This window comes from Episyrphus balteatus, chromosome 1 (genome assembly GCF_945859705.1).
Source record: "Episyrphus balteatus chromosome 1, idEpiBalt1.1, whole genome shotgun sequence".
NCBI lineage: Eukaryota > Metazoa > Arthropoda > Insecta > Diptera > Syrphidae > Episyrphus > Episyrphus balteatus.
The window spans coordinates 134772663-134790899 of record NC_079134.1 but is presented as its reverse complement, the minus strand read 5'-3'; the positions used below and the strand labels follow the sequence as shown (position 1 = coordinate 134790899).

Sequence of the window (18237 nt, the reverse complement as noted above, 5' to 3'; positions counted from 1 at the left end):
ATATAATTATTAAGTAAAATTATCGACTACAAATATTATAATATCTACAACATAAAATTTATAATGACTTAATATTTATAAACATTATATTTATATCTTATAAATAAAATTAATAAAATCACTGGTTATGAGTTCTCTCCCACTCTTGTTCTATCTCAATTTTTTTTTTGCAATTAAACATTTTTTCATTCCTTATCAATTTTAAATACTATTTTATAGCATAAATTAAAAAAAAAAAACATCAATCTTTTCATACAATTTATAAACTTCACTGACAGTTAAAAAAAAAAACATATAATAAACTTATAAAACTACGAGACCTATACTGTGCTTTACAAAATTAATTAATTTTGTTAAATTCGAAGATTAAAAATTGTTTTAAAAAAATTAAATATTTATAATATTATGAATGTATTATGTATAAATGTATAATTATAGTTATATTAATTTATTGTACAATAAACACAACAACAATAAAATGGCACAAAACGCACACGATGAGTCGAATAAAATACTTTTTTTTTCTCTTTATCATAATTTAAATTATAGATCAGAAATAGTTTTTGTGAGTGTCGGTGAAAGCAGTAAAAGCGGCCTTTGTCTGTCATGGTTATGAGTTGCTACAAATTACTTTATCTTCAGAATCCTTTTCGTTCTTATTGTAAGTATATTTCTAATGGATTCGATCCGCTTAGCTTTGATTTATTTGTTATCGCCTCGACTGTAAAAGAAAAAGAACAATATTTCATAAGTTTTTTTTCTGAAGAAAAAAATAACACGTATACGCCATAGTGAACCACAACCTTTTATTTTATAAGATTCAAGGATATACTTAAAACTTAATTTTGAAATATTAATGTAGAGATAATTGTATAGAACAAGGAAAGTTTTTAGAAAATGACAAATATAGATTTTTTAACTGTTGGAGTCTTTTTACCCTCCACATTTCTTTTGTACAAAAAGACAAAAAAGACGAATTCTGATTAAAGTGTTTTAGATTTTCTAAAACAGCAATTATTTATTTTTATAAATGAAAGGCAAAAACACGTTTTTTAAAAATCATTCAGGAACTCAATACAACATTTTTCAATTAGTTATCAAGCATAAGATTAATTTTATTAGAATTTGAATCCAACAGCTTCTTTCTAGGAGGCGTTTTAGAAGTACGGCATGTATGGGGGCGAGTCTCTCAGTTTTTCAATGGATGCGGACGATATAAAACCTGTATTGTACTTGAAAGATTTTGCATTTATCTTCGGATATTGTGACATGCTTTGGAATGATATATCATTATCCAACTTTATTTCCATGGTATTTGCTGTTTGCTCCTGAGAAACATCATCTGTAAAATGTGTTATATAGATGGTGTCCCAAAAATTAACGACAAGTCTAAAAAAAGGGAGGTAGATCAGGTTGTGACAGTTTCAGTTATGTACATATAAAAGTTATTCAAGGAAAATATTGTTAAACTTGGTACTTGATGATTTGTAAAAAAATACTGTGACCTATTTTCTGTTTTTGTTGTTTTAAAATAACTTTCCAAAGTAGAGAAAAATCTATTCGGTAAGGTTTGAGCCATAATAGCAGATACTTAATTTTCTAATATGATGATATTTTCTTTTGAACATTAAAAAATAAAAATGTATTATTCACAGATATATTATCTGACAGTTAAAGAAAAATGATAAAAAAAAAACAATACAAAAGAAATTTGATAACTGTCACAACGTGGGCTATCTCCCGTTTTTCACTTGTTATTGCTCGTTAGGACATCCTGTTATCTATAACGCGATAAATGTATGTAGAAGAAAACAATTAGACTTGTATACAATAATATAACTAGACACATGCACAATAATATAGCGAACAAGACAAACAACAAGAAGCAACACAAATATAAAGAAGTTTAACGTTGTTGTTTAACTTAAACTGGAGTTTAGCCAATGCGTCAAAAACTCGTTCCAAACGCGTCCCAAACGCGTCCAAAACTCGTCAAAAACGCGTCCAAAACATGTCCAAAACGCGTCTCAAACGCGTCCAAAACTCGTCAAAAACACGCCCAAAACACGCCCAAAACACGCCAAAAACTCGTCCCAAACGCGTCAAAAAAGCGTCCCAAACGCGTTCAAAACGCGCCAAAAATGCGTCCCAAATGCGTCCAAAACGTGTCTAAAACGCGTCCAAAACGCGTCCAGAACGCGTCCATAACGCGTCCAAAACGCGTTGAGTTTTTCTTAAAAGCAGCTTAAACAGTGTTTATGAATACGCCCCAATAAACTGTATACCATTGTCTTTATAAATATTATGCACATAGCCGTATTTAGGGGGGGGGGGGGGTTGGGTGTTTAACCCCCCCCCGAAATTTTTTTTCAGAAAATCAAAAGATACCTATATTATAAACATATACAAGTCTAATATGTGCAGTAGGGTGGTCCAATTTTTTGGTTTTTACATTTCCGTTGTTCCCCACTCAAAAATTGGTTGCATATGACGTGTTTTGTATTACACACGTGAAATTTCAGCTTTTTAGGTGAAGTGTAAGTGGGCGCTCAACAGGCTCAAAGTTTTTGCTCAGATGCTGGTATAGCTGGGTCCTCATTCCTAATAATGAACTCTTGTTTTGATTTATCAAGTGAATTAAGTTATGATGTGGCAAAGTTTTTCATAAAAAACCAATAGTTAAGTGATATTTTCACAGATAATAATTTTTGTTCATTTAAATTCGTCTGTAAGTATTTTTTGCTTAAAGTTATCAAAACAGAATTAATCAATGAAATACGAGCTAGTGACTCAAAACCAAAGAAACGTGAAAATCATTTACTTGGTTGTCGGGAACATGCGTGCTTATCATGTTTAATCCAAATTGCAACCTCAAGCCAAGTCCTAATACGATATAATCAGATATTAAGGGTAAGGTAAGGGTAACAAAGTCTAATATTATAAAGCTGATGAGCGCCCTCTTCCTTTTAGTTTTGAAGGCTAAAACTTTCAGCATATGTTGGTATTGATGTCTGTAGCAAAATAATGGGTGGGGAACTAATGAACTATATGGTTTATTTTTTTGCCTTATAACGTGGACCACACTAATGTGCAGCACTAAATGATTTGTTTTTGTATTTTAGTGATTTGATTACCTATATGAAAATCTCCCTTAAAATCACTACCAATTTTTCATCGTTGCAGAAGCTGTCGATGAAGTTTGTATAAAGGAAAACAAAAATTGTTTGGTCCATTACAAAGAGTTTTTATCTCTTTGACCATTTCCTTAAGCACTATGTACCTTAAAATGCTCTTTTAAGAACCCTTTAAATACCACAAGTACTTATGCAGGGTTTTTGGTGCCGGGACTAAACTATGCTTTTTCAAAGGGTTTCGGTGGCCGAACTCGAATCCAAAGACGGACTTATTCGATCACATCTCGTTTTTGAAATATTACCCTTAAATCTATTTAAATCTTTCAGACATCTTTTCTACTGTCCGAGATATCTTCAGTTGCTTATTACCCACTTTTGTTCTATGTTAACCTTAAATCCAGTATGTAAGGGAAAATAAATGTATCGATTTATTCAGAGACTGTAGTACCTACCAACGCTAGGAAATAACCTCGAAAACTGGTAAAAAGCGGGATTTTCGATTTTCTAACGGGAATATCTCAAAAACGCGATGTGATAGAATTTTTCTGAGTTCGGATTCGAGCTCAGCACATAAAAAACCTTTAGAAAAGTATATCTTGGTTTCTGTAACAAAAACCTTGTTGGCCATACTCAAAATAAAAAAAATGCGATTATACTTTTGCAATGGAAGAAAAACTTGTTTTTATTTCTAAAAATTATAAGAGAAAGTAACGGGACATTTTGTTCTTCTCAATATTCTTGTTTTTTTGATCCCCTTTAATAAAAAAAATAGTAGGGTGTCGCTGCAATACTCGGTTTTATATAAATAGCATTTTTATATGGTGCGATTATACTTTTGCAAAGCACTGTATTTACAACATTTCGTTATTCTTTTGTTTCAAATTATAAAACTAAACAATTTCAGTTTATTGTTAAATTTCAAAGTGAAGTATAACACTGGTCAACAAAATTAAACTTCTTTTTTGTTACAGAAACCAGGGTATACTCTTCTATAGATTTTTTGTGTGCTGAGCTCGAAACCGAAGTCAGAAAAATTCGATCACATCACGTTTTTGAGATATTCCCGTTAGAAAATCGAAAATGCCGCTTTTTACCAGTTTTCAGGGTTGTTTTTTAGCGTTTGCTTATTTTTTTTTTAATTGAATTTGTAACAGTTTCTAAAAGAATTAAGTTTTGTCTCTCTAAATCCGTTTAAATCTTTTAAATATCTATTTTCTTCCTCGAGAAATCATAACTTGAAATCAAAGTGTTGGGGGCATCTCATATTTATTTGCTTTTAATAGCAAATATCGAAAAGTTCTGTACCAATCGCTTTCAAAATTTGACACAATTCTTTTAGAAACTGTTACAAATTTAATTTAAAAAAAAATAAGTAAACGCTAAAAAATAACTTTGAAAACTGGTAAAAATCGGCATTTTCGATTTTCTAACGGGAATATTTCCAAAACGTGATGTGATAGAATTTTTCTGACTTCGCATTTGAGCTCAGCCTATAGAAAAGTATACCCTGGTTTCTGTAACAAAAACCTTGTTGACCAGTGTAATTAGCTCATGTCAAACAACTTGGATTATTTAAAATTTTGGTTTTTAAGTATTGCTAATTTCATTTAGAACTCAATAGATAGAATGTACCTGTCAATTTTCTGCTACAAAATTTCAGTGCAAGAAAAAGTCCATTTTTCAATGTTTTATATATTAAATTGTACGAAATAATTTTTTTTATAAAGCCTTAGAATGGTTAAAATTTGTTTCTTAAAAAAAATTTTCTTGCTCGCTAACGCTCGCAATTTATATCAACCAACTTATCACTCTTTGTACCTAAAACTAGAGATGCTGCTGAATATTCGGCCATTTTTAAATTCGTTTACCGTAAGCAGGGCTTTTTTAAACTTTTAACTACGAATTCCTCTCCTAAAAAATACTTAAAAAGGATATTGGCAAATTTTTCGCTTCTACACAGTTCAAATGACTATTTGATTTAGCGGGATTTAGAATCGACTGCAGTTACATATAGTTGATACAAAGTATTGTGATTTCTAAAAAAAAATTTTGTTTGGTCTGAGCTAACCCCCCCCCCGAAATGAAATCCTAGCTACGGCTATGATTATGCATATAATTATGTATTATAAATTTTAAATACTCGTATTATATATATGTTTTTATTCAGTAAATCTATGGCTTCTTGTACCTTCACAAAATTGATTAGGTAGTGTCTAATTTTAAAGAATATTGTATTGTCTTTCAATTTAACGAAAACCGAACCAACAACGAACCAAGATGTTGGTTCTTTCCAACTCTTTACGCACAGTAGATTGACTAATAAAAAAATTATTTTGAGACTTTTGAAAAAGATAATTGCAAAAACTTATGATATAAGTTTGTAAATCCAAGTATTCGTGCTTGAATTGATAAATATCGTATTTGCAGCCTAGAATGGGCTTCCTTATCAAAGCGACAAAAGGAACATTTTTTTAAAGTAAGGAAATTCTCTTGGATTTTGAATAAAATCGTTTTAAGTATAAAAAAAAAAAAAACAAACCGTTTAACTGCGGTTAATTTGAAAATAAACTTAATTTTTTTTTAAATGAATATATGACGATTTACAATATTCACATATTATAAACACAATTTGGGTCAAATACAATAGGTAAAACAAAAAATGCTTTGAAGGCAATTGTATAAATTTTATACTTCTACCATAACAAAAACTACAACAAATACAACTCTCTCCAAAATAAAATCCTGGACCCACCACTTCTGTGCTTCTATTCTTCTATTTATATCTAGTTATACAGGGTGTCCCAAAAGTAATGTATCAAACGAATTATGCTGATAGGCCAACCTTAGGGCTCTCAGAATTTGGTAACTTGTTCATTCCAAATCCTTACGGTTTTTGATTTAATGCAGTTTTTGTCAAATTTCGAAAAATACCGACTTTGCAACAGTATTTTGCTTCCTCCTTGCTTCAAAAAGAAATAAACAAACAACAGTCAAGAAAATGTGTTTATTTTTTATTTTTTTGTTATTTTTCTCTGAAAAGCCCTGTTTTGTGGCTTTTAAATTGTAATATCTTTAGTTCTAACTTCAATTTTGGAAATTTTTATACATTTTTGAAAACTGCAATAACCGCAAGTTTTTAAAATAATAAACCTGTACCACACCATACAAATTTTTTTTCAGGCTGTTGCTCTGAAATAAAAGTAAGAAATTGAGTTTTTATAAAACATGGAACTGTTAATTAATTTGCAGCAAAATGGCGTATGAAATAAAAAGTATTTTGATTAATTAATTCTTACTTACGATTAGGCAATGTTTTAGTGAAAGAATTGTAAAAAACAAAAATCAATTTATGAGCGGAGGAAGCAAAATACTGTTGCAAAGTCGGGATTTTTCAAAATTTCACAAAAACTGCATTAAATCGAAAACCGTAAGGATTTGGGATGAACAAGTTACCAAATTCTGAGTGCCCTAAGGTTGACCTATCAGCATATTTTGTTTGATCCATTACTTTTGGGACACCCTATATATTACATTCATATTTGGCCCTGCGATTTTTAAAGTTATAAATTTCATTTTAAATACACTCCTGCTCAAAATTAACGCACACTTTTTTCTTCTTTAGCTATACCCCTGCATCTTATTTAAAATGGCTTTAAAATTATTTGTTGCATTTTTTTGTGTTTGCTTATTGTTTAGCAAGTCAGAAAAATGCTAAACTGAAACAGTATTATCAACCAAAAAAAAAGATGAACCAAATTTAGCAATTCAAGGTCTGAAAACTGATATTAAAATAATTTTTGTTTTTTAAGAAAAAAAATGTTAAAAAATGGAAGCGCGTGACAGTTCTTTCCAATAATTTTATTCAATACTTGGCATTGACTCCTCTAGCGCATATGATAATTTGGAGTTGTCTATTCATTCCACAAATTAAATTTTGAAGGTTTTGTTGCAACTTTTTTTTACTGCAGTTTTCCGTTGATCAAGAATGCTTAGAGGTGGATTTCGGCCGCAAATGCATTTTTTTCAACATCTCCTAGACATGTTCTATTGAATTGAAATCCGAATATCTGTGTGGTCATTTCAAAGCTGGCATATTTTAACCTTGAAGATATTCACAAACCAATCTAGCATGCATTATCGTGCATCAGACTGAACTGTGGACCAAATCTAGGGGTGATTGGAACCGGATGCTGTTCGAGGATATCAGTCAAGTATCTTTGGGTACTTAAAGTAGGTCTAGGAGACCTCACTAACTCCGTAGGTGTTGTAAAGCAGAGTTTACTCCAATAAAATTTATGACTCATCTCTAAAAGGTTCGCGGGTTGACAGATAGACTTCAGCATACCGCTCCAAATCTTCCCCACAAACATTTTATTCCATACATTCAATTTAAGCTAACTCCTGTCTTATTTGAGAAAATAACCACGATACTGTGAGATAAAGTAATAGTAGGACTTTTTTGTAAAATAAATATGACGTGCGTTAAATTTGAGCAGGAGTGTATAAGAAAACTCAATCATTCAAAACTAATTAGTCAGATTAATACTGTCCATGCGAAAGAATACATTAACTATTGTATTTTTTGTAGAAAAAAGTTACGTATACACCACCGTGACCCACAATTTGTTCGATTTATCCCTTGAATGATATTCTTGGGGGAAATTTTCATCGAAACCTTACTGTTACCGAAAAATGATATAGGTACTAAAATTTATTTTCTAGATTGATTTTTTTATATATGTACCTAAATATATGTAAAGGACCGTTACTTACCCTTTTCAGTTGTAATTATCTGCCCATCGTCATCCAATCTTTGTGCATTTAGACAATTGAGCCATTCGGAAAGTGTTATTTTCTTATCGCTATTCACATCACAGTATCGTGGCATTTTCTTACCACATTTTCCAAGTGTCCTTAAAAAAAAAATAGAATATTGAATAAATAAGTTTTAATAATGTAATAGAATATTTACTTGTTAGCTGTAACAAGTTCTCGGAAAGTCTTCCATTCCTTTCGTTCCCATGACTTGTTTTTATTCTTATCCAGAAAGACAAAACTCAAAGTAGCAATTCGTTCATCTTCAGAAGTCCATTTTGTTGAGCTAGACATTGTTGATAATTTATATTCAACTGATAACTATTAAAGTGAATATAAGTCAACTTACCTTGTGATCGAATTTGAACCAATTTGTTCATTCAAAAAGTCTTTAAGATCCTTCAAAAATTCAGTTTTCCTTGGTTCCGGACATCCTTTCATTGGCCTTGAAGTTGGATATATCGAGTCACATTGTGGTCTCTTATCTTTCAACGAAGTTCCTGGAATATTCTTGCCCGTATCTTCATGGACACACCAACAATAGCCTGTCGAACGATAGCACTGTACTCGCTGATAACGTCCATCCGGCGTACATTCTGGAACATAAAGAGCAGTTCCACCATTTTGTTCATCTAATGCAACACGGCGATCAGCTTGGCAATCATAATCTCCATCTGAGTCACGAAGTGCTTGTTCTGAATCCTGAAGACTCGTTCGTAAAACTATAACGCAATCAAAAAAAGTTAAGTTTTTCTTTAGCTTTTAGCAAGATTTTTAAAGAATTTAAAAAAAAAAAGTCACATTCTATTTGAAAAGGTATTTTTGGTTATATTAGTAAAATCTAACAGGTGAAAATAAATTTTGAAATTTTGATGACATCGGTTAGTATTTGGATAAATTACAAATCTGATTATTATCAAGGCCAAAAGATTCTTCAGTCAATATAGAGAGGGCGTGTGTTAGTAGTTTTTGGTTCGATTTTGTTTTATTTTGAAAATGCAAAATGAATTTTGAGTAAAATAAATGAGCAATCCAAATTTTTGAGTTAGTACAAATTTTTTCTTTGTAACAAAAATTTTCTTTCATCTTTTTCAAGAAAGGAAGTAGAAAAAAAACTATATTTTTTTTTGTTTCTTTTTCACAAACACAAAACAAAAACAAACAAACAAGAACAAAAACAACAAAAAAGAGAAAAAAGAAAAAAAACAAAACAAAACTAACTATAATATACGTACTATCTTTTACTGTATCACTGATGTTATTATAAGTTGCATTGTCATCATCGCTATCGTATTCACCGGAATCGGGATAGTCATCAAATGGTTGACTACTTTCATTGTCATCCTCACTGATTGTTGGGCCTTCCAATGGAAATTTATGGATTTTGTGATTTTGATTTTGGATTTGATGGACAGTAGGATTATTTTTATTTTGAGCTTGTTGAGTATTGATAACAGATGGCGTTTGATATCCAAAACCACTGTTGTGGAGATGACCTGTGTATATTATAGTATATAGGAATAGTATCGGTGTGGTGTTGAGCAAAAAAAAAAAAACGACTAACCATATAAAACTTTTACATAAGAAAAAGAAACAACAACAACAAAAACAATGGAATGCCAAAAATTCAACTCAGCTTAACTACAATTTTTACTCTATATTTGTGTATAAATGTACATTGACTGAAAAGTGCTTGTTTTTTTTTTGTACAGGAAGTGTGTATAAAACATTAATAGTTTTTGAAATAATTTTTCTATAAATACCAGAAGAATATTTGATTGTGGTTTAAATGTATAGAGTGTAATAGCAAATAAATATTGTGAAGGAAATAAAAAGCAGAAAAAGTTATATTAGTGCAGTTGCAAGACAGCCAAAGAAAGTGTTCTATAAATACAATAAAAACCATGGAAAGTCACAAAACCTACCGTAAACAGTTAAATGTCGATAATGAAATATTTTTTTTTCTTTTTTGGGCAAATAGTGACTTTTCATAAAAAATTGTATATTTCCGTTTTCGCTGTATATAAACCTTTTGTTAAGAGTTGCTGGGCAAGTTGGGCACGAAGTTAACATTTTTTCCATGATGGAAGGAAGAAGGATCTCATTTTCTTTTTAGCCTACTTTATAAGTTTTTAACCGACTTCCAAAAAGAAAGAGGTTATATCGTTTTTTTTTTTTTTTTTTATGTTTGTTACCTCATAACTTTGGGTGAACCAATTTTTGATTAAAGGATTTTTTCGTACAGATCCTGTAGTTTTCCATAATTTATCTGAAGATGCTGTGATAATAATAAATATGGTCATAAATATGTCGCAATTCAAGCAAACGATGCCAAAGAATATTTGATTTAAAAAGTAATCAATCAATTTACAAGTTCGTGTGTTTGAGAGTTGCTGTTAATTTTTCGATTGACCATGACTTTGAAGGTCCGTTAAGAGTACACAAATTCGTTCCCTTCAATCAATCTTAAGAACCTCGCAACAATAGGCGTGTTTTTTCCACAACTCAGTAGCTACTCATTTTTTTATTTTATTCGAAAAAACAATAAAAACAAATACTTACTTGTGTAATTTTTATTATTGTTTTGCGAATAAAATGAAAAATGCGTAGCTACTGAGTATAAGAAAAAACACGCCTTATATATGTAATTTTGTATGCATTTTTACTTTAAGGCTATATTTAAATAAAATGCACGACTTGCTCTTGCAGTTCAAATCACTTTTATGTTAGTTTTCTGGTAGATTTTAAGAGCTGCCTCTATATAAATTGTAAAGAAATTTTGTTGATGTTGGGGAAGACATTCAGGGCAATTTTTTTTTATAATAAAATAATTTTGCAACCGCTTTTGAATATTACGTCTGCAAAGTTTAATCAAAATCGTTAGAGCCGTTTTTGAGTTATTTGGTATAAATTGAAAAATTTGTATGGGAGGTACACTTTCTAAGCGAGATATAAAAAAAAAAAACAACTTTCAGAATTTCATAAAAATCATCTGCACCAAATATGGCTGTGGAAATGTGTAGATACAGATGGACGCACAGGCGCACAGACGCAAGGACGAAATTGCAAGACCCACTTTTTTTGGAATTCTCCATCATCGTAATTTTGGTTTTGATAAAAACCTCAAATTTTTTTTTCGACACGAAACCAATACTTGCCCTGTTAAGCAAGTAAAAAATAACTTCATTAATCAACATAAATACGCTATTTCAAATGAGAAAAAAACTTTAACCATCATAGGGCGCCATCTAGCGTCAGGGTTTTTTTTTTCAAATGGAGAAAAACAATTCATTAAAAAAATTATCTTAGTAAAAATCATTTCGCACTGTCTTGAAGTCTTAAAAAAGATCTATAACGTTTATCGAGTTTTTTTTTCTCCTTGAACCCATAGAATGCATTCAAGGACATGCCCAGGAAAGGTTATAGCAAAAAAATCCATCTTTAAACACTATGGGGAAGGTTAAAGAGCAAAGTGGTTTTTATAATTTTTCTCCAAACAACTAAAATCATGTAAGCCCTCATCAAAAAAAGGAAGTTAGGTAATTTGATAAAACATAAAAAAAAAATTAATTTTTTGTCACCGTTCCGCTAATTTTGACGGCCAGTGCAGTTTTTCGAAATACTAATTTCGTTCTAAAATTGAGCATATTAATATCTTGCATTTAAAAATCTGGTACCTAAAAGGGGACAGTTTAGTTGTAAAATTCTTCATGAGACAGTCTTTCAAATGATGCCTAATAAAAATTGCTAATTGACTTGAACTTCAAAAATAAATACCTATTAGAACTTCCGTACTGAAATTCAAGGTTCATGATATAGCTGCCCTCTCAAATACATAATACATAGACTTAAACAATAATCTGTGAATTATTAATTACAAAAATTGTGTTCAGTAATAATTTTAAAGTGGATTTTAACTAAATTAAAAAAAAAAAATCCTTCTTATAATTAATTTTATTGTGAAACGTATTATATTAACCATTTTAATGTTTTACCAATGAGCAATGAAGTGTTATTAAACAGACAAACAGAAACAAACAAATTATATATTCCAATCCAACAACATAACAAATATATAAATAGCAAACCATAGAATTGCCCAGAACCTCAATTAATCAAAATTGATTTTGATCAATTTACAAAAAAAAAAAAAAATCACTAATACAAAACATTCAACATAAATAAATCAAAAAAGCTAACACTTACGATTAATGCCATCTTTGCTAATGCAATTGCTCCATTCCAGACGCGAAAGTTTATCATCATCATCGACATCACAGAATTTCCCAAAACCTCTGCTACAACGTCTTGGTTTGACAGCCTTCAGTTAAGAAAAAAAATAAAAACAAAAAGAAGATGTTTCAATATTAACATGTCAATCATATTCGGAGGAGATGCCCCATTGAATCAAGTTCAAGTGCATCTAACTTTTTTTTATCATCTCTCTATCTCTCAATAATATGTTTATAGACTCACCCTCTTGACAGCCTTTTTAAGTTCCCTATATTCACTCTTGTCCAAAACACTATTTCCATTTGTATCAAGATTAGTGAACTTCCAATCCATAACAGTTCGGTCGGATGGAGTGGAGGCATCTTTGTGCACACCCGATCGCAAATATTCATTTTGATACACTTTAAGTAGGTTAACATTGAAGAGGCTTCGATCTTCTGCAGAACATGGACGACGTCCTAATCCTCCACGTCCACCGCCACCACCTCCACCCATTAAACCAATACCACCTCCACCGCCACCATTAAGATGGCGTGAAGGTGAACGCCGAATGTTGGCTTTGTTGAATTCTCGACATCGTGGCTTGCCTATTCGCACGGAAGTATTTTCAATCGGCTTGCCTGTGATGTCAGAACACCAACAACCACTATCACCCAAACACTGAACGGGTGCATAAGTTCCATCACTTTTGCATCGTGGGATAAATTTTGGCGGACTCTTGCCGAAGGCTTTGTGTTTGAGAGCATATTCACGTGCTTCAATACAAGCTGAAAATTTCAAGATGTCTATATAGATACAAAAATTTGAATATATCAACTTATAAATGTACATACCTTTGCATGGTCCTCGATATTTTAAGCTGACTTGATGTCCACTGCATTGTACTCGAATCAAGTGACATCGAGTTGGGTATGTCTGATCATCGGTGCCACACACCGGTCGACCTTTCGTTTCATCACACTCGCCTCCCTTTGCTGCACATTCTGATATCTACAAAAAAAAAAAAAAGATACAAAAATATTTTCATCATCAGATTTCAATTTAGCTTTGTACATTTAGAGAAATAGTTTTTGTGCTAGGTTTTGACTAGACTAACAAGAAAATTTGATAAAACCTCTTATCCATCCAAAAGTTTCTCAAGTTCATTTAACTGCGTTGACGCACTTAGGATATGTTCAGTAGTTCAGTAACTAGGTACAAAGGTGACTAGCTCTAATATGAGATTTTTCCAAATTTTTGAAAAAATGCCTTTCGCTAAAAATCGTGTTTTTTAACAATTTCTGTCAGAAATTAAGAAATGTTAATTTAAAAAAGTTGAAGAAAATAAAAGATCTACAACTTTTACTCAAGTCATTTTTATATAACCTCAACAAAAGTAAGAAAAATGCAAAAATATGATTTTTTTGGATTTTTATTATTATTTTAAAAAAATAGTTGGTTTAGAAATAAAATTCACAAAAATTTTGTTTTTTGAAGTTCAAAATTCAATATCTCAATAACAGAGCAATTCTGATACTAGATTCGAATTCAGAAGTTCGAAGTCCATTTGAAAAGTATAATTTGGTTTCATGGCAATATCTGGCGGGCCAATATTAGTGTAATTTACGGAAAAATCGGTCGTTTTTTTTTTTTTTTTCAATTTTTCCCAATATTTTCTTAATAAAAGGCATAGTTTTTCTACAAAATGCAGTCTTAAATAAAAGGTTTTAATCTAAGACATCCAAAACTTGTTCAAATTTTTTTTGTTGACTTTTTTGATTAAACAATAGGCCAGTTTTTCAAATTAAATTCGTCAAAAATATAACAATTAATATTTTTAAAGAAAGGGAAGAATATAAAAAAGTAAGTTTTAACCAGGGTTTGCTAAAATCCGACTAAATTTTTGTAAGAGAAAAAAATAAAAAACCAACAAATCACATTTTTCCAATTGTCTCACTATTTTTGAGGTTATATAAAAAAAAATGATTTGAGTAAAAGTTGTATAATATATTTTTATAACAACAACTTTTGTATGTTTAACTCTTTTTGATAGGAGGTTGACTTTTGACAGAAATCAACTTTAACAAAAATTGTAAGAAACGCACGATTTTTTACACCCACCCCACTTTTTCGCCCATCCATCCTCTTTCCCAAAATTTGTTTGCGGGCTGTTTATTTTCTTCCTTTCACATACCATTTATCCTAAATTTTCCCACCACCCTAATGCTGCTCATAATTTTTTCAACTTTTGCCCCCTGAAAACCGGATTGCCACTGGTCTAATAGTACAATAACCTTATATAGATTGTGCGTCAAATCCAGTAGTTCTGATTTTTGCTACAGTTGTTCATAATACTGACTCAATGTACGTGCTAAGTTTTCGAATACGAGTGACAACGGAATGTTTCTAAAAATGCAAAAAAAAAGCTCAGAAAATATCCGAATTTTTTTTCCAGTATTTTGTTGATTTTAGCTCTTAAACATTTATTTTTGGAAAAAACTTTCAAGCACATAAAACTTTCAATAAGTTTGAGTCAAAAATCATCTCTTTAAGGCTAACTGTTTCCAAGATATTGGGTTCTAAAGGAGAATGGGCAAATTGGTCCAAAAAAAATAACGCTTTATACATTTTTGGAGTCCCTTGAACTAATAAATTGAATTTCTTTATTTGATTTCGCAAAGTGTTTTTCATTTTTGTTGGTTTTTTATTCTAAGCATCTCCCAGTGGATCAAACCAATGATCCTAAGATTATACACTCTCTATTACCTGCTTGTTTTCCTAGATGACATTTGTGTTGAGTTGTAACGAAATCTCTCAGCACCAGATCCATATAGTAACCATACCACTAGCTTTCGCTCGCTTTTTTTCGCCGTGAGTTTAAGCGATATTGTACACTTATATTTTGATTTTATGGTATCTTGGGCCCGACATCAAGTCGTGTTCATACCGCCAGCTTTCAACATGAATAACGTTATTCTTGATGATACTATAATTTAATATAATAAAACTCTACTTTGTTTATTCGATTTCGCAAAGTGCTTTTCATATTATTCGGTCGCTTATTTTATCCATCTCCCATTGTTCTCGACAAAAAAAATATTTGAATGTGGGTATACTCCAAAGCACTAAATTGTTTTCATAGGTGGCGTTTCTGTTCACTAGGTGGACCAGCTCCCATATATTTTTGCCCATTTTCCTTTTATAAAATTTTAACTTTCTCGCTGTAATTGTCTTGACCAATCAAAAAAAAAAAAACCCACACATTATTTTTGCCAAATTTTTACGAGGAGTATTTTTTTGGAAGAAAAATGGTGTATAATAAAATAAGCAGTGTTTTCGTGACAACTAAGCAAAATAAGGCACATTTTCTTCACGAAAACGCTTCAAAGCCCATCTAATTTTAAAATTCTTTTTGTATGGATGTTCCACATTGTCAACTTCTTCCAAAAGAATTTATCTCAACTCATTTTAAAAAGGTAGAAAAAGGGTATTGTAGTTCATAGTAAGTTATTGTTGCTGGGCTAGATTAAATTTTTACTGCCTAAACTTCGATTTAAACAAAGCAGAGAAAATCATGGTTAAAATTTTTCGGGTTATTCTTACATTTACCTGCTATATTTTTGCATTTGACAAAATTTAAAAATTTTTATCCTGTCTTCCCTAATGTTGCAAAGTTTTTTTGAAGTGAAAACTTCTTTAGCATCGTAGTGATTTGAAACAAGATGAAACGAAAACGCGACACGAACATTCAACTTGTTATAACTTTTGTTTTAAAAGACAGATGAATGAAATTCGTTAGGTAATTGAATAAACTATAAATGTACAAAATTTCAATTAATTTCATATTCAAAATTCTGAGATAACGGTAAAAAGATGTTCTTTTTCTACACACGTTATATCTTTTGATCTAGTGCACATACAAATTTGATTTAACTTTAATACGCATGCTAATAACATAACCTTTCATTTGATAAATCACAATTAACTGTACGAGCTCTACAAGTTACACAATCTTAAATTGAAAAACTTGAAAAATACCTCAAAACACCTGTGGAGATCTGTTGACAGTGACCAGTGTAGGAAGTACCGTAATATCAGCTTGAAATTTCGACATAGTTGGAAAAATTTTTTTTAAGGTTTCACTTCTATAACGTGTGAATTACACACAATTTTTTTTTTTTTTTTCTTAACGAGGGTTTTAAGAAACCTTTAACCTGATGAGGAACAGTGGCTCTTAAGTTGCTAGTATTACCAAATAAACTGACACTTTCCGTATGAACAAAATGCACTTCCTCACCATACTGCAATTAAAGTTTAAAAATAGGGTAGGGTTTTATTTTTACATAGAAACTGAAGTTTCTAGCATTGAAAATTTAACGAAATAATTTCGAACAAACAATTTTCTTTCAGTGTACTAAAAAATCTTACTGAGACTTTGCCAACTTACATCGAAGACAACAGCATTAAATTAAGTGTCGACATCGATTACTTGTTAAAGAGACACTTTGCATTTGACGTTTCTATTATGATGACCCCTGCTAGGTTTTTCTATAAAAGGTCGCCTACACACTATATACTACTTCAAGTGACTGGCATTTTTTTTTTTTTTTACCTGTTGGACATTTTTCTTTTGCAAAATAAGTTCATGGCTTGAGCTGATGGATAGCCAATCCTATCTGAAAATCTGTATTGTTATTATTCCTACAAGTTGTTCAAAGGTTTATCTATATTTTATGAGTCTATATCTCTATAGTAATTGCTGTCGCCGACTCGATGGGGGGTATCCTACCTGTCGACAGACTGTCACATTGTTAAATTATTATCCATCTATTTATCTTTAACCGTATATACATATATCTACTTTGGTGTAGATAATACAACAACATATTGCAAAAGGCATTAGTTGTTGATGAAAAACTTAAGCCATTAAAATGTAGTTATGTTTGTTTGTTGTTGTTGTTGTTATTTGTTTTTTTTTTTTTTTTTTTTGCAAACGTTCATTTACTCTCGTTAAGGAATCTTAATTGATCGCCCGCAATGTCTCTCTCTATGTGTTGGAATCTCCCCGAATGACATTTTAATGGATTTTTTCTTAAAAAAAAAAAAAAAAACAAAATAAAAATAAAAATGGAAAAAATTATTAAAATAGTGACAGATATCGATTAATATTTTATTTATGGCTTGAATAAATGCTACCATAGAAGATTAACGGGAGAAGTATTCAAGAGATTTTGACAACCTTGTTTTACAGAAATATTTTTTTTTTAATTTAATGCGTCTACCTTTATAAGAAAATGTTATTTACGAGCATGTGGCGCAACATTTAACACTTTATAAGCGCATTTGTGGTATTTCTTACAAGATTACATATTGCATATCCAGGTTGTTTTGGCACAGTTTTTTTATGAAGAGTGGAAGTTATGCATTTGGAATATAAATTGAAATAAAAATCATCGTTATCTGGAACAGAAGTTCGTAAAATGAGTTTTATTTTGTTAAAACGTTCTTCGACCAATATGTAATATACTATGTATTAGACTGATTTAAAAAAAAAAATTTTTTTTTTGTTCATAGTTATATCGAAAATATTGTTAGAAATGACGAAAAAAAATACTGTAAAAGTTACAGCCCTTAATATTAATATTAAGTACTGCCGCATCGCAAATTTCTATTTCCCATATGATTAACATGGAAAAGATTGTGTTTTTGAGTTTGGAATTTTATAACTTTTTAATGGCTCATCATTTTCTTGTATAAAATTGAACGTTCGACAAAAATGCATTTATAAAATTTTGAAAAATTAATAAAAATAATTTTTAGTTGGAAAAATGAATAAATTGAATTTATTGAAAAATTCTAATTTAATAGTATTAGGAGTTTGACAGTTAAATAAAAGGATTTTTGAAACCAAAAAACAACATAGAAAACAAAAAATTCGAAAAGTTTGCCAAATTTTTGGAAAAACCTAATAATTTTGTCAAAAATTTGAAAAAAATGAAGAAAAAATTACATTTTATATTTTAAAGTTGAATAACTTCGAGCGTTCACTTTTATACAAGAAAATGATTAGTTTTAG

The 18237-nt window shown here is 30.5% G+C and overlaps 1 protein-coding gene across 3 annotated transcripts in view; it reads right to left on the bottom strand.

The window, feature by feature from the left end:
- Window positions 1–403: 403 nt before the first annotated feature.
- The window catches only part of LOC129921456 (SPARC-related modular calcium-binding protein 2), an 82477-nt gene continuing 64643 nt past the window's right edge, over window positions 404–18237 (bottom strand). Inside the window, exons 3-10 of one of the 3 annotated variants that reach the window (XM_056003289.1) lie at window positions 13016–13172; window positions 12426–12949; window positions 12156–12270; window positions 9185–9445; window positions 8299–8671; window positions 8107–8235; window positions 7908–8047; window positions 404–721 (exon numbers count right to left, since the gene is read on the bottom strand). In XM_056003289.1, the coding sequence (XP_055859264.1) occupies window positions 657–721; window positions 7908–8047; window positions 8107–8235; window positions 8299–8671; window positions 9185–9445; window positions 12156–12270; window positions 12426–12949; window positions 13016–13172 (1764 nt within the window). In that variant the 3' untranslated portion in view covers window positions 404–656. Of the gene's footprint in view, window positions 722–954; window positions 1343–7907; window positions 8048–8106; window positions 8236–8298; window positions 8672–9184; window positions 9446–12155; window positions 12271–12425; window positions 12950–13015; window positions 13173–18237 lie in introns of those variants that run through there. The other 2 variants (XM_056003288.1, XM_056003290.1) reach the window with 2 other exon arrangements.